We start from the raw sequence: 25,423 nt of genomic DNA, 5'->3' as shown, positions 1-25,423 counted from the left end.
TGAGGGTAGGGTGAGAAATTAATTTTTACCATTCACCCCTCTTCCTTTTGATAGTTTTTGTTTTTTGTTTGGTACTGGGGATGGAACCCAGGACCTTCACATTGGGCTATATTCCCAGCCAAATTTATATCTTTTATTCTGAGACAGGGTCTCACTAAATTGTCCAAGCTGAGCTTAAATTTCTGATAGTCCTCCCTCAGCCTCCCAGAATGCTAGGATTACAAGCATGCACCCCTACACCTGGCCTTTTGCTAGTTTTCTCTCATGGGTCTATAAATTTAAGGACTAGTCACCAAAAAAAATTCCCACTGAGTACCCAAACTAAGGGACATCTTTGTCTCAATGCTCATTCCTTGTAAAGCCTAGGCCTAGGGGCCCTAGCGAGGCTTCTAGTTCCTTCTCCCTCTCAGCCTGGGACTGAATTATGCATTCAGTTGAGGAATACATAATCAGGAAGAATATGGAGGAATAATGTCCCTTGACAGGACTAGTAGAAACAATTCAGAATTCTCTGTGTAAGCTCTGGCGAAGCTGTGGGCATATAGTGGCTTCTGTAAACAGCCAGGCAGGGCACGCCAGGGGGTGAAAATGCAAAGTAAGGGAGAAAAGAGTTCTAAGGGTGGAACAACAAGAAAGAGAGATGAAGTTCTTTCTGGCCCTTATTATGGAGTTCAGCAGTGGGCAGCTTGTACCCTGGTTGGTGTCTGACACAAATGGAGGTCTAGGTAGCCCCTATCCATTCCCACTGCTTGTCATTTGCATCACCCTAAGAGAAGTGCAGCTTTGTGGTTGTCTGGCTCTACTGTGAATTTGAATTATCGGGGGAGCTTATTAAAGGCAGTTCCTTGGCTCGCTGTCCTGACTTGAGAAATCTGGTTCGAGACCTGAGAGGCCGAGCCAGGACTCACGTGTCTCTGCTCACAGGGTCATTAGAACAAGCTTGGAGAAACTCAATAGCTCAAACATCAGAAAAATAATTTAGTTTTCTTTGCTTACTCTGCAAGAGCTAACTGGAAGTTTAAAAACAATGAACAAAATGTAAGATTGAAGAATATGAAAACTCATGCCGGTGGTAACTAATAGGAACTCAGAGTGGGAACCCGAGCTTGTTATCCTTAGGCTGCTCCGTGAAGGCCACGTGCTAGACTCCGGGTCAGGTCTGGTGTGTTCTTAGACTGTTCCAGGACTCTGAACCCTGAGCCAACCTGTCTTCCTTGCAGAAGGGCAGGCTGAATTGTGACCCCACCTTTGAACTTGAGGAAATGATTCTGGAATCCAAACCTCTTCATAAGAAAAAGAAGCGTTTGGCAAAGAAAGAGAAGGAGATGAGGAAATGTGACTCCTCGCAGGTAACTAAGCCCCCACCACACTCAGGGTGAGCAGTGCGCCCGGGAAGGCTGCCACCCAGCAGGACAATCATCTCAGCACCCTGCTTCTGCCAGGTGGGGGTGGGCCTTATGACAAGGAGCGGGGTACAGCAGTGACCACCAGCCTTGTTTGTTCCTCTGCTATTAAAAAAAGCAATCTGTGAGAAGCAGACAGAGCCCAGGACCTGGAGAGCCCAGTCCTAATTTCCCACTGTGTTTGCAGCAGGCTATGTGCAAGCTACTCTAGAGCAGCTCCCTGCCAAGTGCTTGGAGGAGGATGGGTGCTGGTACTGTGCTCAGAGCAGAAATTGATAGTAATTAACTGCACTTTATCACCCATGCCTTCCCAATGGAAGTTCCAAGGCTTTAATACTCTCCAGAGTTCCAAAATAGTTACATCAGATTTACCAGTACACTTGGATAAGTGGGGAGATTCCTATGCTGCCACCTCTCCGGGAACTTCATTTAATTTCCATTTCAAAAGCTACTTTGGTGTTTATTTTGGGCTACTGGTTGACTAGACAATCTGTAGGTTATTGGCTATTGGAGGATCTTCATTCATCTCTTAACAGTTCCTCTATTTTTTTTCCACTGTTCACCTTGTGAAGATGGGTCTTCTTCAAGAACATCTTGAGTCTGTCCAGAAGGAATTTATAATTTTCAACCGAGAAAAGTAAGTCAGTCCTAGAAGACTAGCAGCTTAGAAAATGAGCGTGTTTCGGGGTTTTAATACATTTGACGGGATTAAATTATTTTTAAACATGTTTATTTTTTACAATGGCACAAATGATGCACATCCATTATGAACTTTTTTGAAAAATTGAGGAAACCTTTTTTTTGTGTAAGGGATGTAAATTGTTTTTAGTAGATGAATTAGCCTAGCGTCAAGTTTTTCTCTATGGGAAAGGCAGAAGATGGTGTACCTACATTTACAATCAATGACTTTTTAAGATTTCCTTGGCTCATATCTGTTTATAAGTTGTTGGGTAGATGCTAACATTCCAAAAAAGCTTAAGGTTTGCATTCTTCTTCTCAAAGAATAAAACTCTTTTTTTCTTTTAAGAGTAAAAAGGGACTTGAATAAAAGACAGGCAGATCTAGCCTTGGAACAAACCAAAAGCCCTCAAGAAGAAGACAGCCAGAACAACAACCTGTAAAGCCCTCGGGGGCTTCTTGGGCATCTCAGGCCAGAAACTTCTGATTGTCCACTCCAAGAAGAGCTGACAGTAGTTCTTGCCACTCCACACCTCATGCTTAGAAACGTGAAGGAACATCCTCCGAAGGATGCGGCATGATCCAGGGACAAGTCCCCAGGCCTGAGGTCCTGGGACCTCGCTTCACTTCTAATTAACTCTGTGACCTTGAGCAAGTCATTTAATCCTCTTTCTGCTTCAGTTCATCCATCCAGAAGGAGAGGGGTTATACCAGCTGAGCTGTACCTTGCCTTTTTACTGCCACAATTGCTATTCTACAAGGCCTTTATATTTTCAAAGAAATATCTGGATGTAGATTTATTTTTCCATTCCTTCTGATTACACTGTGATGAATGTACATTGAATACAGGGAGCTTCCTCAGAGCTAGAAAACTTCCTAAAGAGGTCAGAATTCCAAAGCCTGCTTAGGTAGGAATGCAGCGTTTCACTGGGAAGAAAGGCATTGGGTCAGATTAGAAGCAGCATAGATTTATAAAACCTCTAGTGCTGTGCTGGGGAACCTGTCCATCTCCTGTCAGTAGCTTGAGCTTGGTGATGACGAGAAGATGCCTAACATGGAAATCAGCAAATGCAGCAAATCAGGGCAACTTTTTTCCCCCCTTTCAGCAAGCTAGTTGTTAATATTAGCACCCTGCTTGCTTTCCTCCAGTGATCTTTGAGGGCTGGATGTCCCCTGAAAGTTAGCAGAGATAGGATCTGCAGAGGATTGGAAAATATAGTCCCACTGACAGTATGTTTATTCCCTAGTGTAGGGAAATTGCAAGGATGAGTGTTATATTGTATGGTAGAAGTGAATTTGCCTCAAAGTAAAACTTACCCTTGGAAAATCTCTCAGTTAACCATAACATGTAGGAAGTAGCTTTTCTCAGTGAAGCCTAGCATGGGGAGTTGCACTTCCATAAGGAAAGAAGTCACTGTTTTTGTTTGCTTCTTTAGTTTTTATTATATTTTGGCTAATACTGCAAATGAGAATACTGGGCGAGTTATCCATGACTAGAAGTGTAGAAGTACACTTCGAGCAGGGTTGCCCACACATTTGCGAGGTCAAGTTCATAGCAGCTAAGGGACAGAGGTATCGGGTCTCCTTTCTTCATGCTTATTGCAAGAATGGCAGCCAGAACTACCTATTTGAAATATGACCCTCGCTTTTTCTTCACATGTTATTTATTTGCAAAGTGTAACTCACCTCAGTGTGCATATAACTTCACTATGCTGACACAGAGATCTTTATGGAAGTACTATTTTGGGCTCCCCTCTAATGACACTGGATAGAATCAAAAATGAACAGGCTTTGTGGAGGACTGTATCAGCCTCTTAACAAAAGATCACCTAGACCTGTCCTTGCCAATGCACAGTATGGGCCTCTATGATAGCAGTAAGTTGGCAACAGAGAAGACCAGAACATTGCCTCTTTGGAAAGCCGGATGGGTAGAAATAGACGAGAAAGGAAAGAGAGATGGCTACCCGCCGCTGGAGCAGAGATTTTAGAAGGAGGTCACACTGGGGCAACTGATCATGGATGGAAAGCTAGAGTTGAGCCTAAGATAAGCATTTATGAGTTCATAGGCCCAGAATTTCTGGCCCACTTGTGAAATAAAACCTCTCTGCTTTAACAGCAACCATATTTTTGTTAAAAAACAAAAACAAAAAAGCACTGTGTGATTCCTTTTCTCTCTAGTTGCCACGTGTCACTTGCTTATGCTGTTGTGATTTTTTTCCCTAACACTTGAAGCTCAAAGCACTTGGTAGGATTGACTTTTAGAGAGGAGAATGGGTCTAAGGGCAGCAATGGAAAGGTGACTGAATCCAGCTCCAGACTGGTAACTCCACGTGAGGCCAGAGCCATCTGCGTGGTTGCCCATTTCCATCCTGTGGTCTGCATTTAAACCTTGCTGTGCTGTGGACTCAGGTCTCCTGCTACCTGGTTCTTCCTCCTGCCAGGACCTCAGGTGCAGCCTTAAAGGAGAGTTTTTCAGAAATGTCTACCAAGGCACAGTGGGACCAGCCCGTTCACCACAGTGAAGAGAGCTAATGGTGTGTGCTGTTTCATGTATGAACAGTTGGGATAGGAGCCCACACCATCTCTGCAGTTTGAACCCCTTGTTTTTATCACAAGTAAGATGATTTCTGTGCCTGAAACACGGCTGTTGATTTTTGGAACCATGGACTCACTGCTGAGAGAGCCGAGGTTTGGGGATAAATGGGCCCCCAGGGTACTCAGATGATGGGCCCCAACGCGATTTGAGTTAACAAAGAAAAAGCACTGGGCTGGGTCTGTATCTCATGGGCGGACTGAGTGCCCACATGCATCAGGACCTGTGTTTGATCCCTTACAACACTAAAAACAAAGATGACCAAAGAAAAGAAAAGAAAAACACTCATCGGTAGAATAACTAATTCAAAGCACCTGTGCATTTTAAAGATGCACAAGAAAAACTTTCCAAAACCAAAAAGCCACCTAAATCTTATGCTGATTGTTGTTGAAATCAGATCCATTGGTTTTATTCCACAATTTGGGCCAAAAGTTAATAGCCTGCTGAATGGAACATGTCTCATCTAGATTCCTGATAATGCGCAGAGCTGGGAATTTTAAAAAACAGGATGACAAATGCAATGATTTTGTCTGGCGCTCCTGGAATCTTTTCTCCTGACAGCTCCCACCCTTATCTGCATAGAGCATCTGAAAAGCCTGACCAGGCTTTAAAGGTCAGAGCATCCTGATTACAACCCTCTGGTACTGCAGCAAACCTCACCTTTGGTGCACTCGGTGACCTTGAAAAGATTAGGGGGAGCCAAGCCCCACAGCCCCTGTGGAGTTGCTAACACCACGGAGGAATACGTGGCGCTAATGGATAACACACCCCCCCTGGCAGCACTGGTTGGGCTGAGGTCACTGCTAGGGCAGGAATGAACTTCAAGCAGCACACAGTACTGCTAAAACAATTAGAGATATCTAATTAATTGGTGGTTAGGCTTCATCTACTAGGAGAATTTTAACCAGAAATGACATTTCCTGTCATTATAGCTTTCCTAGATTGGGGGATGAATACATAACCAGGAAGAAAGAGTATTAATGCAGCTATGAATGCACCAGTGTTGCTGCTTGTGGCTGAGGAGTGATGCTAAAGCTTAGGCACTTCAAAAGCTGAATGAACAGGCACAAGAAGTACTGTTTGTTTCAGTACCCAAACGTCCTTGTATTCTGTCTACACAAAATATGGTCTCCTACTTCTGTCTACCTGTGCTCCTTGTTTATGATAAGCTCAGTGTGTCTGGGTGATATTAAACAATGATGTTAAAATCCCAAACTTCACTTTTCTATGCTGTCATACACTGGCAGCCTCTCTGGCCACCTTTGAATGAGCAATGTGCTTCTGTTGGGCTGTCGCATCTATAGTGTAAGTGTGCCTGTGTGCATTAAATGTCTTGTGCAACATTCAACCATCGACCTTTGTCAGCTGTGTGTCTGTATCGTGTATTTTCCCTGGAGGTAGTGTTGAGGGGCCAAAAGTCATCTGTTTTTACTTTCATAACCCGCTGTGAATGTCCCTCAGCACGGAGATAAGGTGAAGTTAGAAAGGGTGCTCTGTAACGTTCAACGCAGCAATCGTGCCTATCAACCTATAGAAAAACTAAAACCCCTGACCCTCCAGCATTCACACTGCAGGGAGCACAGCCTGGGGTCCCCCTTTCTGCCTGTCACTGTGACCTCCACTTCACAGATAGCCCATTAGCCTCTTTTATCAGCACCCTGCCCCTTCGGGTCCTGTCCTGTTTCATACATCAGAACATGACCCAGCAGATGTCCCAACGCCTATGACTGGTGATAGGCAGATAACAGAACACTTGTAACTCTTGCTGCTGGAAGCCGCTTCCACCTTCAGAGAGAACAAAAGGAGCTTTCAGCAAACATCTCAGGCCCACAGTCGCTCAGTAACTGGAGAACCACTGGTTCCTTGGATTTAGCCTGGAATAAGTAGGCTCTTTCGATTCTTGCTGGTCTTAAATTCCTGCATGTTGTCCAGGCCCTGTCAATGACCTGTTGTGTTGTTCTCAGTGGCCAGAGAGTGAAGGGCAGGGAGGGTCTAGAACTCTTTAGATTGTGAAGAGGTCCAACCTTAAATATGAGGATGATCAAAAAATACGGTAAATCTAAATTTTATGTTTGAAAATTTACTACAGCAAAAGACACATTGCCATCAAATCTCTTCAAAACACTCCAAGTTACTTCAAATATACTTATCTCATCTTAAGCAATTCTAGAAGTCTTTTTTCATGAGTGTCTTCAGTTGTGCTGTCCTGGCTACCTTGATGTCTAGAATTGGTTCAAACCGTTTATTTTTCATGGTCATTTTGACTCTGGGGCAGAGACAGAAGTCGCATGGTACCCCGAGTCAGTTGGAGCCACTGAATGAAGACATTCTCATATATATATGTATATCTTTGTGAGACAGGGTCTTGCTATGAAGTTCAGGCTGGCCTTGAACTCACTTTGTAGCCCAGGCTGGTCCCGAACTCACAATGATCCTCCTGCCTCAGCCTCCTAAGTGCTGGGATTACAGGCATGCTCCACCATGTTTGGCTCTCATTCTAATATTTTTGTGAGCCTTTACCCACTGTACTTTTGATCATACCTCATAAAGACACTTGTGAGAGAGAACTTAGCTGCTTGAGAAAGTGGCAAGACTGGTAAGTATGTTGGAAGTGAGGGGGAATAATCTGAAGGGGATTCATGACCATGTGTCCTTTACTGTAATAAAGTTTCTAAAATATAATTTGGTGACACCTCATAGTGATTCACTGCTGAGGGTTGCTCTCTCTCTTCTACCTCCTATTTCCTGGTCATGGTTGATGCCCCCTTTGTGATGGGTTGGGGGTAGGAGAGCTGACTTCAGAAGATTCTTTGGAGCCAGAGGGCCCTTGTTCACATTCAGGGATTTCATTCCTCGCCGTTCAGATGTGACTCAGACGCTGACCTCCAGCCTACACAGGTTTTTCAGGAACATTCTAAAACTATCACCTCATCCCTTTGCATCCTGAGGTCTGTGTAAGTGCCGACTTCTCCCTTCAAGCCTTTCTGAACCCTCAGGAGAGCTGTGGCCCTTGGTCACAGTCAGGGAGAGGTGTTTCACTGGTTCCAAGTTAGAGCCATGAGACTGCACCAAAGTGTATTAAAAATCGAACCTGGAACTTCATCTGTGAAACAACGCTGGATGTGCCCAGGGTGTCAGTTTCTGTGTTAAAACGGACCCTCACTCAGCTTCTGTATCCAAGACACTGTTCTAGCAAACCAAGAGGGACTCGTCACATGGAAGAGCAGTTAATTAGAATCAGCCTCCCCAGGCTCCCTGCCCTTCCCTGCCTGCCCCAGCGTATGCACAACCGGGCTGCACATCCACGCCTGCAGGCCTGAGAACGGTGCCACAGCTGGTGCGGCCTCTGCCTTCCCAGCATCCAACCCCTGCTCGAGTTCACTTTCTTTTCTCTGTGGAGTCACTGAGTCTGTGCAGTTCAGGGCTCAGGCGGCCCCAGCCCAAGGGCTGGCTCTGTGAGTTGGTACAGCCAGCTCAGTGCAGCCACTGGCCACTGTGACCAGTTCATGGTATACACATGACCCAGACCAGAACATGACCCTGGGTCCATCTCTGGCTGGAACTGAGGCTAAGGAAACCCTCTCCTCCTTCTGAGACTCATAAGCAGGAGAAATGGAAACCTAGAGGTGCTGCGGACCAGCTTTGCCTCCACAGGGAAAGGGCTTTCATACTAAGGCATGGCAGGGCTGAGCTGGAAAGAAGCAGCATTCTGACATCTGCCCACATCCATCCCTGAGCTTCCCAGCTGGACTGGATTTTAAATTCTTCCTTCCAAACCTGCACCCTCATCCCCACACATTAGTCCAACCTTTCCAGTGCGAACAGACTTGTACAGATGAGCCCTGGACTCTGCAGTGTCTCCCCACAGGGAAAGTATAGCTGGTTTGATGGGATGTGAAAGATGACGTGGGGTGGAAGGGCTCAGCAGTCAAAAGCTTTGCAAACCCTGGACTGGACTTTTATTCTGTTACTGTTTCTATCACGCTGAGCATCCGGCCCAGGGCCGTGCACTTGCTTCGTGAGCGCACTACCATGGAGCAGTGCCCCCAGTTTTTGTCCTATAGTTTCTCAAAGCCTTTAGTCTGCTGAGATGCACCTTAAAGCTCTCAGAGGAGCAGGCACAGCTAACGATTGGTCTGAACATTCATTTGACCTCTTGAGCTACGTGCTAAACAATAACCTTTGACATGGGTTTAGTTGGAGGATTTTTTGGCCCAAGTCCAGGCTTTTAGAAAGTAGAAAAGCACGTTTACAAAGCAAATGGATAGCACAGCTTTAAGGGATAACAAAGAAAAACCTTATAGGTTCTCTTCTGGACTTGACTAGATTTATTGCAAATGGTCAGGACTCAATATTGACACTAAATTTGATGACTCACAGGAAAATCATTCCCCAATATTTCAGTAATGGATATTGGGCTCTGTGGCCTCAACTAATGACTCAGCCTCAGTGAAAACACAGAAAAAAACACACGAAATTTTCTCCAGGTGACCGCTGTCCCCAGACCTGTGCTTCCAACTGGCAATCTCTTACTGAGCAATTCTGACAGAGTCGGTGCAACGGCGCATCACACACAGAAGACTGGAGACCGATGCTGATAATCTTACAGTTATTTTAATAACCAGGTTTACATGAACAGTCACTTGATGAACTTTTTTTTTTTCTTTAATCTCAGCTAACTCAATACACGGTTTTCTTCACGGTTCAAACCCGACAGCTCTTTGTGTTCGTGAGCTGCCGCACAGCTAGCACAGATCACAGGGAGGGTCACTGTCTGTTCACACCCACCAGACACAGGACGGAACACCCACACACCACTTCTCAAGGGGGAACTCGGGAGGATGCCGGCTGCCCCGACAGACCGCGAGTGCAGCGAGGACTCATGCTGGGCCGGTCTAGGCGCGGGGCCCTGGGAGCCTTGTGGCAGGAAGCGAAGGTGGGAAGTGTCGGCCCTGTTGAAAGGGGCGTCTCACGGTGAGCAGCATGGAGCCCAGGCCGGGGCTTCAGGCTTTGGAAGAAGAGGGTGAGTTTCTGGGTACAGCCAGGGAAAATATCGCCACAGTGAGTGGACTTCGAAATGAAAAGCCATTTGAGGCATGACTATGACCACACTCATTTGTCAGAGTAAAAGGAATCGCTAGTTAGCAGTTCTACAGATAAACTGTCAACTACCCACCCACCCTGCGGCCCCCTCACCAAAGCGCTCTGGCGGGATGAGAAGGTGGGGAAGCTGGGGAGTGGCAGGGCCATCCTCCCGGGGGAGTCAGGCCAGGGGATGAGACAGAGGATGCAGTGCACCCCCCTGCACTTGGGTGACAGGCCAGCAGGTCTGGGAAGAGACGCCACGTTATTTCCTACCCCTAAGCCCTTCGCATAGGGCTGTTCAATGGGTCTATGGAACGGAACAAATTTGGGTATAAATTTTAACTTAATGTGTTACTCAGTACCCGCCTTAAGAAAAGAAGGGGGAGTTTTCTAGGAATCCTCAGGAATCTCTTTGCTTGAACATTTTAATGGCGAGTGAAGGAGGGAGGCTTCCTAAGAGAGTGGGGCTCATCCCAAGGGCACTTTGAGATAGCATGGGGAGCTCACGCAGAACGGAAAAGTTCTGGTTGCATGCTGCTTTTCGGAAGTGCACTGCCGAAGTCCCGAGTGCACTGCCGAAGCGCAGTCGGCCCAAGCAAGACTTATCTTCATGGAATGCGAGCACATGGACGGATGAGCTGGGCTCCGGCCAGTACAGTGTGGATGGTGCAGTCGCGATGCGCACACTACAGTTCATTCACGTGTCTCTTCTTCCACCTGGTGGACATGGCTGGTACTGCACCCTTTCTAAAGACCAGCCTGGCCACTGAGGTATAAGATTCAGCCTCTGTATACAACAGTCATTTTGAGATCCCTGGTAGGCTCTCAAATGTTTGAATCATGAAGTAAAGCTATATTTTTCTTTTTGACTAAAGTCCTCCTGAAAAGAAAAGCACCATGAGACCCTTAAATAGCAAGACTCCCCATGAGAAGATGAAAAAGCCTTCTTCATGATTAGAACAGAAGGTGGCTTGCTAGGGGAACTGCTCTTTCTTAGCTATGTCTACATTCTCATTAGCTAAACGATCACTTTTCTCTGATCTTTAGTTCATTAGAACCTGCAGTCAGGGCTGGGGCACAGCACAGCGGCAGAGGGTTTGCCCAGCACATGCAAGGCCCTGGGTTTAATCCCCAGCATCAGAAACAGAACAAAAAACAACTGCAGCCAGAGGCAATGGTTTCTCCTAAGCACTTAAAAGGTGTATGAGGCCTGCTCTTCGCTTCAAAGTACTTAGTACATGGGGTTCCACCCGCTGGGTTCCCCAGGGCACAAAAGTCTGAGCCCAGGCTTAAGGTGCTCTTCCTGCGTAAGGAAGGCAGTGTCTCAGTTCTGCTCTCCACCCCGTGGCTCATTCAGAATCTGCTCCAAAACTGAGTTTTCAGAAGTGGCCTGATAAGGAAATGGACACTCAGCACTACCAGACAAGTGATGCAAACGCTCCACTAATCCCCTTCCCACCCCCCTCAGGAAACCACGTCATGTCACGGGTCACTGTGACTCACTCTGGGATTTTGGTACCAAAACCAAGGTTCCCCCAAGGATCTGCTAATGCAGGAGGAAACAGATGGCTTAGAGCTGATAAGCGGAACCAGGCTTACAGAAAGCACTCTCTCTGGTTAAGACTGACTTTCCCAAATCTCTGCTTGATTCCCATATAAGTTGAGACTACCTATTAGTAGTAAAAGTTAGGGAACTAAAGAAAAATTGATTAAAAAATTCTATGCCGTTGCTGATGTGCCTGGATCTCAGCAGAGCAAGAGAACCCCGTGCCCACCATTGGCAGCAGAGGTCCTTCACTTGCCCATCTGAGCTAAAGTCCCAAGGCAGATGCCACCCAACGGCCTCCCCAGCACCTGGTAGAGGGAGGATCATCTCGGCTTCTGCTGCCCTCCGCCCAGGAGCCTGTGCTGTGTCCTCAGTTGTTGATTTTTAAGAGCACCGAAGAGGCAGGGAGGATGAGAGGAAGAGATGATGTATCATTTGCTCCTCCTTATCCAACCTTCCCCACCCAGGAAGGAGGAGGATTTGAAAGCAACACCGAGAAAGAGGCCCAAACAAACGCTGGCATAATCAAGCAGGTGGGAGAACTGGTTGGGTTTTTGGTGTTTTAATAAACGTTCAAAGAAACAAAATCTACTAGGGAGGGACGTGACAAATCCAGAACCCAAAGACTAGCCTACCTTCTCTGCAGACTCTAGGGGACCTCAGTGACAGCTGCCATTGGTGGCCCCTCCGTGGAAATAAACGTGCATCATCAACACAGTACACAACACCCCTTCTGCTCACCCGGCCCACCCGCCTCCCTCCTACACACCCGACCCCGTCTCCACTGTGCCCTCCACCTCGCGCTGGGCTCCCACCACCCACTCGCCCCAAATAACCTGCGTCCCTTTTGTCCATTTCCCTGACCTCCCAGCTTGTCTGTCCCCTTGTCGTAAGATGCGGCACTACACACGCTCTCAACACTAGAATATAGCAGACTCTTTTACCTTAGTGGCCTGTCTGATTGCATGCATGTAAATGGGGGCGGGGAGGGTCCAACAAATCAAGGCTATGCATAAACAGAAAACAAAGCAATATTCGTAAAGCTAAGCAAGCGAGCTTAACATGGAGAAACATAAGGCTTGAGGCTTATTGATTCTTTAGATCGCAACCGTTTGGACTTGCTTTCCTTCTTAAATATTGGTGTACCATTTTGGCTTCAGAAAAATCTCATCTTGCTTCTGTCCCCCCTTTGGGGAGAGGGTGCTTAACTCAGGGATGTAATGTTAGAGCGGCCTCCAGGGGGCGCTACGATGCGCTTGCTGGCTGAACGGACCCCCTCATCCACTTGGGTGCCTGTAGGTACAAACCCCCAGAGGGGAGGGAAGAAAAAACAAAAAAGGTAAGGAGTGGAGAGGGATATGAGCAAAAGAGAAACTGATTAATTCTAAGAGTGTAAGACACTAAGCGCCTTCCCAATGTGTCATCTCCCAAAAAACTTATACCAAACCTTGAATTTTTCATATTTATTCTCCCCTTCGGGAAGAGAACTACCTCCTGCAAGGAAAAGCCAAGTTCTTATCAAGATTTCCTCTGACCCTCAGCATGGTAATAATAGTAAGAAAAGGAACGAGAAGGATGTAAAGCACAGCTCCTTTCATGAACTGTGGCGGTGATGTTTCAAGAATTCAACCATTACGTCCTTTCACCCCCACCCCCAGGCGCTGCTTCCCTGCTCCTGCTGCGGCTCAGGGAGGGCAGGGCCGGGACTCAAGGAGGCCAGGCACTTGCTTAAGGCCTCCCAGCCGGAAGTGGCTCCTCAAAAGGAAGCAATGTGCTCTTGGGTCCGCTCAGAATGGAGTATTTAGAACCCAGGGAGCAGGGCAAACGCTAAGCATTAAAACACCCACAAAAGCTGCTCGGAATCAGCAGGATGAGACCTCGGTAAAGTTACCCCAAAACCTTGAATGCTCTGTCACTTTCCCACCTCTCTTATCCTTTTCTTCCCGTTTCTTCTCTTTCTCATTCCCCTTCCATTCCCTATATGCTGTAATTTTTGACTTGAATATATCTTTTCTGGTTATCTCGCTTCCCTTATATTTAAACTGTTCATGATCAGGATACAAATCTATCATTATTCCCTGTGTTAAGACTATTGGCTATGGTGCAACTGAGCAATTCCATTTCATTTATCTCAGAGCGTTCTTAAAAAGAATAAATAAAATTAAGGAGTAAGCCATGGTGAATATTCAATCAGTGGAAGCTTCTGTTAGCATTATTACTAGCATGGAGGGGAGAATACAGCAAAAATCCTCGGCTAGAAGCATCGAGAAATTTGAGCAGAAGAATGATGCAAGCCTTCCTTTAACCAGTGCAAGTTTAAAAGCACACAAAATATATACTGCATAGTTCTCACAGGTTAGCCTAGAAAATCATTTTTGATTCAGAGTGAAAACCAGCTCCCTTTCCCTGCCCCCAGCCAGGTCTGGTCTCTCAGCAGCAGCTGTCATCATTTGGCCTGGGTCTCTAACCTGCCTGTGGCTTGTCTGACTTTTTGACCTGAGCCTTTGCCGCCTCAGCAAACCCTCCTGCTTCCCCCTGTGACCTCCCTTAAAGATGATACCAGCTCTGGGCTGGAAAACGAGATCCAGGAAAGCTCACAGGATCACCCTGTGCCCCCGGAGAACTGGTTTTCCCCTTCCCACTTCCCTCTCCCTTGACCAGCTTGTCCCACTCACCTGACAGGCTAAAGCCCGACTGATGGAGATTCCTCACAGGTGGGTTGGGTCGGGTGGGAGAGCCCCGGGTAGAGCCCGCAGGGGTGCCCCCTTTGGGGGTGGTGGTCAGGTCAAACACGGGCCCATCATACATGCCCCTCGGGACGGCATGCAGGTCTGCCATCTGCGGCCAGAGAAATGACATGTCACCCCTCATTTATTCAATAGTTTAGGGCCTCCTTATGTGTGCAGGAAAGCAGAGAATGGTACTGATGAAAGTACTTTAAGGAGGGGAGAAACAGTATACAATAAAGAAAGATGTCACAATTGGATTGAGATGGAGACGGCCCATGAGACTCTTCCTGAGTTGATGAGCTTCCATCTGCAGGACCAAAGGACTGTGATATGGGCTTGGGCTCTGGGGAGGGAGGAGGCCTGGGGAGACGCAGAGGAGCTGTGTGTGGGGGATGTAGCAGACAGAGGGCACACAATGCAGGTCTGAAGGTGAACCACTGCGGACAGGAAGGACTAGCGGCCCGGGGCTAGGAGAGCATGGGGAAAGGCAGCAGGCTGAGCCGCGATCACACATGCTGGCTGTGAGGTGGGGCTGCGTGGGATCTTCACCCTCACGCTCTGTGGCTCAGATCAACATGGGCAGGCGCTGACATGAGACTGCTGACCTCTGGCTGTGGCTGTGAACCTGACCTGGGGCTGCAGAGCCAGCCTGCAATGTAACCGGGCGCCTGCTCTGCGCTGGGCACCATGCCAATCACTGGGTGCACGGTCACGTGGAACACAGTGGCTTCTCCACTGGGGCTTTCGGCCCATCACACAGCGCAGCAAGACCACCCAGGGCCGGAGCACAGCCAGCACCCGACCTCCAACGCATGTGATCACTGGCCAGTGCTCCTGGGCTCGGGCCGGGCCACCACAAGGCCCCAAGGCACCCTGCCGCTGCGCCCTCCTGCAGGCTCCTGACTCAGGCACAGGCACAGAAGCCGAGCTCAGCAGACTCACAAGGACAGCGACTCAAGAGGGATTTCATCGCACCAACAACTCTAGAGCATCGGCATTTCTTTACTTCTAGAGTCCAAGTTACGTGAATGGAAAGATGAGGTAGATCTAGGGAGCTGAGCTCCATTCCCTTCTCTCTCAGGCTGACACTGGCGTGTGGATCTGGTCTGACCTTGCTGGGTGAAGCCCCCCCATTACAGCAAGGGGACTCGGAGATGGGAGATCTGCCAAGGAAGTGGTGATCATCAACCTTCAATGAATTGGTGCCATTCTGCATGCACGCATGTGTGTGTACATGTGTGTGCCCGTGTGTGTGTGTGTGTGTGTGTGTGTGTGTGTGTGTGTACAAAATCAGGGACATCAGTAAGACTGTATCTGAACCGCAGTAGCGAGCAGTTGTAAGCGTGAGCCCTACAGAAGAGCCCTGGTCAGGCTGGGACAGGGACTGGTGGGTATGGACTATTGGTTCTTGCTTTAAACCTTCCTCCAGGGGATTTTTGAGAGCTTTTCATCTATTTTTACAAAGACTATCACAGATGATTCAAACTGTACATTATTTGGAATATAAAACGTGAGGAAGTGATTTGGAAAATAGCCTGTTTTCGAAACTCCCACAACACATTAAGCGCGTGCTGGCTGCTCAGGACGAGCATTTTGCCGGGTTGGCTCTGTGAGCGTCTAGAGGAGACCGGCCCAAGGTCCTGGGGTCACCGCGCCTGAGCCAGCACAGGACACGCGGGCCTCGCCCCGCAGGCTGAACCACCTCTTACCCTCCTCCTGGCTTTGATGCGTTTGTAGACGTAGTCCGAGAAGGGGCCGCAGGGGGTGAAGCGGCCAGCCCCCTGGGTCACGTGCAGGTTGCCGTCCTCCAGCATGATCTTGCCCTGGCAGATGACGACCAGGGGCGCGCCACGCAGCTCCATGCCTTCGAAGATGTTGTATTCTGCAGCCTTGGGGGGAGGTGGGGGGAGGGCAGGGGACAGGCAGAGGAAAGGCAGAAGAACAGCGGTCACAGTCTGTGTCTGGCAACCTGCTTTCAGTCGCTAGAAACTAGGTCTGCAAGAAAAACTCACAAAGAGAATCTGCAATCTTTCAGTGGACAGAAGGGACCAGGAGGCTGGCACTCGCCGGGAAGGACTGGCCTTCTAGCAAGGTGTGCAAGCGGAAGTCCACCTCCGCGGCCAGCGTTCCGAGCGCAGCGGAGTACCGGGGAGTCCCATGCTCCCCAGTGTTACACGAGGGGCCCTACAGCCCACGGTCCCCACTCGCTCAGAATTACATGGGATAAGACACAGTGTGCCAGCATCACCCAAAACGGGTCTCTCTGCCTCCTTCCCTGACTCAACAAAGGGGAGACATCCCTGCAGAGTGGCTGGAAACGTCAGCTGGGAGTCGGGCTGTCCGGGTGTAAACGCTGCATTTGCCCCTGGCCGGCTGCTCAAAGCACAGCGCCTGAAACATTTCTCACTAACGCGTAAGAAGCTCCTGTTGTATATGCTGAGGTCTGGTTATTATTCTGCACATGGACGGGAAGAGATGAGAAAAACAGCGTTTCCCTTCTTGCAAAACAAAGTACTGAGGCTCAGAAAGCCTCAGGATGAGCAGGGAAGGGTGGCCTATCAGCCTGTGCCAGCCCTGTGAGAGCAGCGCCCTCTGCTGGGCATCCACTGGGCAGGCAGGAGCGGGGTAGACAGGGTGAGCTCCAAGCTGCTGAGACCAGCCTGCGCTAAGCACACCCACACACCCACACACCCACACACCCACACACCCACACACCCACACACTCACAACCCGCTTCACCTCACGGATGGGGCCGGCACACACTCCCGCCTCCCGCACCGTCCCGCCGCCCACCGGCCCGGTCTTACCGACTGGTGGTTCTTAGCAGAGACGATCTTCACGGCATCTGGATCCCAGATGACCAGGTCGCTGTCAGAACCCACGGATATTCTCCCCTTGCGCGGATAGAGGTTAAAGATCTTGGCAGCATTTGTGCTTGTCACGGCCACAAACTGGTTTTCATCCATTTTTCCTGTGGCCTAGTGGAATACGGAACATTCTGTATGTGCATCCGACCCCTGGCACCTACCTCGATCAGCGCAGGGCTTCTGCTCGCAGAGGCAGATGTCCTCGATCGCAGCCCTTGCCCAGCCCGGACCAGCAACCCGGGGCTCAGTGGGGTTGCAGAGCTCCCACGCATTGTGTGTGTGTGTGTGTGTGTGTGTGTGTGTGTGTGTATGCGCGAATGTGCAAGGTCTCATCTGAGTTATAACAAAGGTCATCCCCACACTGCCCAATTATGAGATTTGTGCTTTCTTTCATGGAAGTGCTTGGGTTTCCAAGTGTTCTTTATTGAGGATGTATCATGGTGGCAATTAAAATACACAGCTATGTGTCACTTAACGGGGGTGTTCTGAGAAGGGCGCCAGTGGCAGCTCCATCATCGTGTGGATGTCACAGAACCTCAGTGTACACAGCACAAACTAAGACCACGGTGCTAAAACTAGGCAAGAAGATGTCAGGTGCCCCTTATGTAGTTCATTATTGGCTGAAACATTATTACGTAACACAGGAGCGTATACGTTACCCTTTAACAAATTCCAATAGTGCTAGGATACACACATACATATATTCATAAGTATAAAATTATGAAAAAAAGATGAAAGCTAACCAGGTAAGAGAAGAGGCAAAAAAATTGATCTTTTCTACTTCTTAAAATGAAAGGTCTGAGTAAAAAAAGACTTGAGTTTAAAATCTAGCTCTGAGCTCCCCAGGAGGCAAGGAGAAAAAAGTCTGGGTGGCTTAGACTATGAAGAGGAATGAGACCTAAGTGCACGCCCATTCTCTTTGGTGCTGAAAACAGAAAAGCAATCAGCATCACAATGAGTTTATTGTTAATTTCATTACAATCTTCCCGAGAGTCTTTGGTTTCCTTGGCTGTTGCTTTTATCATCCCTCATGATGTGAGAAAGGAAAAGAAAAAGCGGCCTCTGTGCCAGAAGACACTGAGAGCCGGTATCTCAGAGAGCCGCATGGTGTGTCCTCAGTGTAGGGTACAGCTGAGGGGCAAACTGACCTGAGGCACAGACTCTTTGCTTAGCATTTCAAAAGCACCGTTTCTAGCCCTTTCTAAAGAAGTCATAAAACTCTCAAAAAATAGTTAATTCCCTGGTATTCAAAGCACAGATTATGCATACAATCTGTGAAGGAGCTGTATGTCTGGGTCCTAGTTGCTCAGATTCCAGGTGTGGAAACCTCTTTACCGTCCTGGGCCCTGGCATTCATCACTGGGAGGTAGATTCCCAGGGCAGCTGAGCTGCCCTCTATGCGCATCTCAGCAGGTGTGCAAAGCACCGGGCCGTCCGTGTCCTCACCAGCCCTCAGAGGAGCAGCAGCTCTGGCTGGGTTGGTACCACAGCCTGTGATCTGGCCCGAGGTTATCTGGTCCCCGGCCACCCACCCTGGACCTCAGTCCCTCACCACAGCCTTGTCCCAGATGACAGACATCCGCTCCTCCACGCCGTTGGTGCCCTCGGGGATGGCTGTGAAGTTGTCTTTGCCTATGGCTTTCTGAGCAGTGCTGAAGGTGCAGTGGGCACTGCCTGACAGTTGCAGGTCACCACTACAAAGGAAAAATGTGCCCTGTGAACGGGGGCATGGTGGGGCACATGGGGAGACCAGAATCTGCTGTCTGACTACTTCGGTTTGGAACCCCTGAGGGGCCGTGTGAGTTTGGGTGGGTTTCCTACCCTCTCTGGGCCTAGGTATCCACCTGGAAAATGAGGGGGTGGGATCATCTCTTTGTGAGCAAAATAAAAAGGACTTAAATGAGTGATGGCCTGATCCTACATGTCCACTGGGGGCGGTAACAAATAAGTCTTCCTATAATTTTGGCGAAGAGTCATCACGAACACCTATGTGAATTTAGGCAAATCATTTCAGCCCTTTGACTTTCAGTTGCTCAATCTGTCAAGTGGCAATAATACTGCCTGGCTTGTAAAGTTATAATGGAGAAAAAATGAGGTCACGCAGGCACTAATCGCTGTGAGCATTACGAACATTATTATTGCGCAGTTTCATTAGAAATCAGAGAAGGAAGAGCTTGCTTTTCGTGCCCCAGGCTGCGGGAGAGGGCCCTGCAGACAGAAGTGCAGTGGGCGGGTGGGTTGCCCAGCCCCACGCCAGCTGGCCCCAGGTGTTCCCACAAAGCGCCTGCTGCCTGGCATTCTTGCACCCACCTGGCCAGCAAGGAGTTGATGTAGTCAGGGGTGGTTGGGTCAGGGCTCAGAGGTGGGGACGTCACGAATGCAGCCGCCTTGGCCCAGTTCTTGCTCCAGTAGTGGGTTCCATCTATGCCAAGGCTGGCAGTGATGGGCTCACCAAAGACCACATTTCCTGGATGGGGGAGGAAAGAGGAACAGGTTTGCACGGCTCCGAGGCCTACTGCAGGCTATGTCTCTGAAGTCAGGCAGACCTGGGCTCAAGTTCATGCTCCCACCTTTTTAAAAAACTTTAAGTTTATTGGAACAATTTAGGTCTATACCATGATCATATTCATTGCAGGGAGTTTGTACCTATACGCAATATATTCTGCTCTGCCTTTTCTTCCCTTCCCCTCCCCCTCCCTCTAATCTCTCTTCCCTTCCTTATTTACAAAGCTTTGTTTCCACTTTATTCTTCTCTCATTTTTTCTTTTCCCTTCTTGCCCCCCATTCTCCTTTCAAGCAATTTTTTCCCATTTCTCCATATTTCTTGTACAATTTGTTTCTTATTTATACTTTCAGTTTCTCACACCAGTGAAACAGTGTGATATTTGCACGTGTCTGATTTATTTCACTTGTGGTACAGTCTCACAGTGAATCCATTTAGCAATAAATGTCTCCAGTTTATCCTTCCTTATGTGTGAATAGTATTCTATTATATAAAAAAAAACTTGTATCTTTTTTATCCATTCATCAGTTGACGGGCATTTGGGTTGTTTCTAAGACTTAGCTATTACCAACTGTGCCACTATAAACATGGTGTGGAATGATGCTTTTAATTCTTTGGGGAAAATACCAAGAAAGGGGATAGCTGGGTCAAATGGGACCTCTAGCCCTAGTGTTGTGAGGAATCTCCACACTGATTTCCACAGTGGTTGCACCAGTCTACACTCCCACCAGCAGTGGAGAAGGGTTCCTTTTTCCCCCCATCCCTGCCAGCATTTGTTACTAGTTGATTTTTTGGTAATAGACATTCTTTCTGGGCTGAGATGGAATCCCAGTGTTGTTTTAATTTGTATCTCTCAAGTGATCAGTAAGGCTGAACATTTTTTCAGATATGTACTTACTGCTTGTATTTCTTTATTTGAGAAGTGTATATTTATCTAAGATGCCCATTTTTGGATTGGGTCTTTGAATTTAGGGGATCTGATTTTTTTCAGTTCTTTGTATGTTCTAGGTATTAGTCCTTTGTCTGAGGAGCAACTGGCTAAAATTTTTTCCCAATCTGTAGGTTGTCTTTTCACTCTCTTGGTGATTTCTTTTGCTCTGCAAAAGCTTTTTAATAAGGTGAGACCCCAGTTGTTGGTTCTTTGCAGTACTTCCCAAGAGATCTGGGTTTTGTCCATGAAATCTCTTGCTGTACCTATGTCTTTCAGAGTTCTACCTATTTTCTCTTCTGGCAAGTGTAGGGTTTCCGTTTTAATATTTAGATCTTTGATCCATTTTGATTTCAGTTTAGTGCATGATGATAGAAATGGGTCTAGTTTTAGTTTTCCACATGTGGAAAGCCAGTTATCTTTCTTCCAGTTCATGTGTTTGGCCCCTTTGTCAAAGACAGGGTGGCTGAGTGTGCTTGAAATTGTTTTTGCATCTTCTGATCTGTTCCACTGATCCTTAGGTCTGCTTTTTTTGCCATTATCATGCTGTTTTTATCACAGTATATTTGTTGGATAACTTCAAGTCAGGAATTGTGATGCCCCTTCCCTGCCTTTGTTGCTCAGAATTGCTTTCGCTATTCTATCTCTTCTGGTTCCAAATGAATGTCAGGAATGTTTTCTCTAGTTCTGTGAGATATGCTAATGGTATTTTGATTGGGATTGCATTAAATCTGTATAACAACTTTGGGAGTATAGCCGTTTTCATTATGGTGGTTCTTTCTACCCAAAAGCAAGGAATATTCCCACTTTTTTTTAATTTTAAAGAGAATAAAAAATAAGAAAAAAAAAACAAAAACAATACAGAATTTCAAAACAAGATGACAGGAAATTAACAATGGTTGTTATATTGTATACTGTTATCTTCAAAGTAGGTGCTCAGATTACCAGATATAGGTATGCAAAATTGATCAAACAATTAAGAATTAACTAACTGTTCCTTTCAATAAGCCAATAGAAATTAGTAGTACAATTATCTTAGCTATCTCGTGTGTGTATATATAAAATTTTTTCTCTTCCTTCTTTCTTTTTTCCTTTTTCCCATCCCAGTTGTTCTTTCCTTTCGAGCACTTTCTTTCCCTTTCACAATATCTATTGTACCTTTCAGATTTTATTCACTCTTTCAGGTTCTTACGCTAGGGAGGCAATATGATGTTTACACATGTGAGTCTGATTTATTTCACTTATGAGTATGGTCTCTAGCTGCATCCATTTACTTATAAAAGCCTTGAGTTTATCTTTCTTTATGGCTGAGTAATACTCTATTGTATAAAAATACCGCATCTCTTTTATCCATTCCTCAGTTGATGGGCATTTGGGTTGTTTCCAAGATTTAGCTATGACAAATTGTGCTGCTATAAACATGGGTGTACATGTATCACTGTGGTATCATTTTTTGTATCACTGATGTTTTCAATTTTTCTGGAAAAATACCCAGAAGGGGAATAGCTGGGTAGAGTGGGACCTGTAATCGAGTTTTTTGATGAATCTCCACACTGATTTCCACAGTGGTTGCACCAGTCTTCTGCAAAGTGAAATACATTCCTATGGGTCAGAGGCTCTCGTGACCTTAATTAGCATGTTTTTGCTTCTTAACCTAAAGCAAAAAGTGACTTGCTCAGGGAGAACCCATAGCCTGGGTACATCATGGGGCTGGCTTCTTGGTTTCTGGGCCAGGAACCAGTGGCTTAAGTGAAAAGAGGCGAGGATGGACACAGGGAAGTACACTGATCTAAGCTCTTGCTGAGCTTCTTCACAAGGAGGGATAGTAGCACAGAAAGCAACTGCTGCCTCACAGGTAGTAGCTGGTACCCAGCTTCTCCACACTGGTTAACTGTGGGTCAGGGATGCCCTGCACAGCCCTGGGCTCCTTTGTGTTGGTCCTTGGTTCTTCACTGTCAAGATTCACCCAGGTCAAGCTCCAAGAGTCTCTAGGGCAGGATTATAAAGTTTCACCTTGTTTCAACTCCCTTCAATTGCTCAATAACTGGAATTCCAGGTAGGAAGGAATTCTAATAATGCTTCCTGTCTCACTAGAAAAGACTCCTGACTCATCAGTAATGTCAGCTACAGACAAAAGAAAGAAGCCCTGGTAGTAGCTGCCATGTGGCAGCCTTGCTTTACCAAGAGGTGGTAACAAAAACTGATGTGTAACTAATGAGGATTTCATGCTGTCCAAAAATATTTCCCAAACTACAGCATCCAAGGCCACAAAGAAGTGAAGAAAAAAGAGTCAAGGCAAGCACTCAACTACTATCCAAAGAAATACAACCTTAAAAGTGGATGACTGGTCCCTCTGGACTATGCGTTGTACAGCAGAGCAGAAAGCAAAGACTGCCATTATACTTGGGTTTGAACCCTAGGCCTCATAGCTGGGAGACCCTAGTCAAGTTGCACTCCAGATTTCTTCTTCTGAAATAGGATGACAGCAGCGCCCACATTATATGCCTTGTTGCTGAGAATTCTATACAATCAGTGCTGGGTATCGTGTTGGTCCTCATTAAACTGAAGCTCTCTAGTTCCAATTCTGAGCAGCCATGCAGAGTTCTTCACGGGTCAAGGCTGCTTACTTTCCTCTGGAGTTAAACAGAAACATGGTGTGGAGGGAAGAGCAAGCCCTGCTGCCCTGTCTTCCTGCTCGGAACGCTCGACTCCTTCCCTGAGAATGGCGGCCTGAGATGTTTGCTGGCTTCAGTCTCAGCAGCCAGTGTTTCATCACTGAAAGAAAACATCCCTCCACCCTGGAGACACAGCTGCACTAGTTCTCCCTGCCAGGGAATCGTGAGCCAGAAGACTAAGGGGAGGAATTTTTCTCCATGAACTTTGAAATAAGACAAGCATTCAGCTGAAACACCCCATCCTCAGAGGTCTCCAGGTCATCCTGAGGGTGGGTTCCCAGCACGATGCAGCCACCAGCTGAGTGTGAGTATGCTGGGTGGTCCCCGCTCAAAACGGGAGCGTTCAGGGTGGGGTGCAGTCCCTGCACAGCACCCCCCCATTTCCTTTCCCCAAGAATGGGTAAGGAACATTGCTTTCCTGGTTCTCACCCAGTGACTCATGCACAGGGGAGCGACCCTGCCATGTCAGTTGAGGCACTTAAATGCTGAGACAGAAAACAGCAGCCTTCCATGAGCATGGTGAGGTCGGAGATACCCCTGAACCTGCCAGCTGGGCCTGGACAGTTAGGAAGATTCCCCTTCAATAAGGAGAGGGTGGCCCTCTGCCAGAAGGCCAGGCAGCTGACAAGCAGCTGGCAGGGTCAGCTGGAGCTATTCCCGCCCCAGCCACCCACATGTGGATTGCACAGGGCCGTCTGGCAGATGAGTCCCTCATCTTGGCCTCTCCATTGCCAGGCTGGCTGCTGACACACAGCGGTCATGACGGCGGGACTGGGCCTGGTGAATCCTCCTCCACACCCAGACACGCAACGTCCATCTCCAGTTTCTCAACCATCCTACTCACTTATCTCACAGAGTTGAGCCCATTCCTTGGCCATGGAGGATGAGAACCAAAAAGAGAGAAGAAAGCTCCAACATGGGAGCAAACTTTAGCTGGGCATAAGTAAGGAGGTGAAGATCAAGTTACCAGCAGTGGAGAAATGAATCAGAAGGCGGAAGGCAGTGGGCATGGGGCTTGTGCTATGAGGGCCATGGTGGTGGACATCTTTTGAAGACCTATTCATCCCGTCTTCCAAAGTCACCCACGCTAACCTTTGCGGTCAGCTGGGGTGACCTAAACTGAGTCCTGCCCGCCATTCTGGCTCGACTGCACCATCATCCCTAGGGCAGCCTTTGGATCAGGGAGGAGCATGCGACCCAAGCAAAGGCAACCCCAGTGCTCCTGGCATCTATCCTTGTTACTGAGCACAAGGACAATAAAGTCCCAGGGAAGAAAGGGAGCCAAGAATGGAATGAGAGTGATAGACACCTTTGTTAAAACCCCTCAGTGTAGGGGCTGGGGATTTAGCTCAGTGGTACAGTGCCTGCCTGGCAAGTGCAAAGTCTTGAGTTCGATTCCTGGTACTGGAAGAAAAACAAAAACAAAAACAAACAAAAAAACCCCTCAGTGTAGCCAGGCATGAATACCCACAACCAATCATTGGCTTCTGTTTACTCGTTTAAGTAGTTTGGGTTGCATCTTTGACTTTGGTATTCATAGTAATCTGGACTAGTGTGTGCTCAAATAATGTGAACTGGAAATGAAAGGTGGAAAAGAGGAGAGATGCTGCATCAAGTCTTAGTAATCTGTTCAGGCTGTGTCATCCTAAGCAAGTCACTGAGCCTTCCTGAGCCTCAGCGGGGAGAACCTGTGGGTCCTGGTGTGTGCTGAGGTTTCCTAGTGAGCAAGGCAGTGAGCAAAGCAGGTACCATTTATATTCTACAGACAGCCAGGGAGGGAAGGGAGCAGACAGTGTGCCAGGGGCCCCTAGAACACCTATTACCTTTTTTCCTGGCTTGTGAGATGAGATCAGCTGCACTCTTGCTCATGACCTTTGTGATGTACAGGGGGCAGTTGGTTTGACTGGCAATGGTGATGGCACGGAACACAGCCTCAGCTTCCAGCTGCAAAAAACAAAACACCCCCCAAAACCAGGAGTCAACAGGAACCTGAGCTCTCACCCTGGCCGCTCCTCCACCTCCACACAAGGTGAGACCACAGTGCTGTGCAGAAGTTTAAAACCTAGAAGGACCTGCAATTAGACGCCTGGACCTGCATCTCAGATCTGTCACCTCCTAACTCCGTGCTTTACTTAGCTCCGCGGTGCCTTTATCCCTCACGGGGAAAACGGATAAGAGGAACAGCACAGGGCTGGGTCTGAGGGTGATGCCTGGCACTGACTTAGTATTGATTCGCTGTCCACTCCAGCTCTCAGCTCTCTCGCGCCTCTCCCTGTGCTTATCACAAAGGCTGTTCTTGAATGGGCATCCCTGCTTCCCAATATTCTCCAGGTAGATTCTCTGAGAAATCATCAAGGGTAGAATAACCAGTAAAGGCAATTAGGCATCAGAGCTCCTCCAACTGTTTCCTCAAGCA

At 47.7% G+C, this 25,423-nt stretch overlaps 2 protein-coding genes across 5 annotated transcripts in view; one reads left to right on the top strand and one right to left on the bottom strand.

The window, feature by feature from the left end:
* Nucleotides 1–6,027, top strand: part of Stk32a (serine/threonine kinase 32A) — a 131,029-nt gene extending 125,002 nt beyond the window's left edge. For both annotated transcript variants that reach the window (XM_005380662.2, XM_005380659.1), the window contains 3 exons: nt 1,221–1,349; nt 1,976–2,040; nt 2,431–6,027. In XM_005380662.2, the coding sequence (XP_005380719.1) occupies nt 1,221–1,349; nt 1,976–2,040; nt 2,431–2,524 (288 nt within the window). In that variant the 3' untranslated portion in view covers nt 2,525–6,027. The remainder of the gene's footprint in view (nt 1–1,220; nt 1,350–1,975; nt 2,041–2,430) is intronic.
* Nucleotides 6,028–9,272: 3,245 nt separating this feature from the next.
* The window catches only part of Dpysl3 (dihydropyrimidinase-like 3), a 110,695-nt gene continuing 94,544 nt past the window's right edge, over nt 9,273–25,423 (bottom strand). For all 3 annotated transcript variants that reach the window (XM_005380657.2, XM_005380656.2, XM_005380658.2), the window contains exons 8-14: nt 24,831–24,951; nt 19,212–19,368; nt 18,454–18,595; nt 16,842–17,012; nt 15,744–15,923; nt 13,981–14,143; nt 9,273–12,598 (exon numbers count right to left, since the gene is read on the bottom strand). In XM_005380657.2, coding sequence (XP_005380714.1) covers nt 12,510–12,598; nt 13,981–14,143; nt 15,744–15,923; nt 16,842–17,012; nt 18,454–18,595; nt 19,212–19,368; nt 24,831–24,951 — 1,023 coding nt within the window. In that variant the 3' untranslated portion in view covers nt 9,273–12,509. The remainder of the gene's footprint in view (nt 12,599–13,980; nt 14,144–15,743; nt 15,924–16,841; nt 17,013–18,453; nt 18,596–19,211; nt 19,369–24,830; nt 24,952–25,423) is intronic.

This window comes from Chinchilla lanigera, unplaced genomic scaffold (assembly GCF_000276665.1).
Source record: "Chinchilla lanigera isolate Chin_1 unplaced genomic scaffold, ChiLan1.0 scaffold00014, whole genome shotgun sequence".
NCBI classification, from domain to species: domain Eukaryota; kingdom Metazoa; phylum Chordata; class Mammalia; order Rodentia; family Chinchillidae; genus Chinchilla; species Chinchilla lanigera.
Note: the sequence above shows the minus strand (reverse complement) of the source record. Positions and strands in the feature narration are given on the sequence as shown.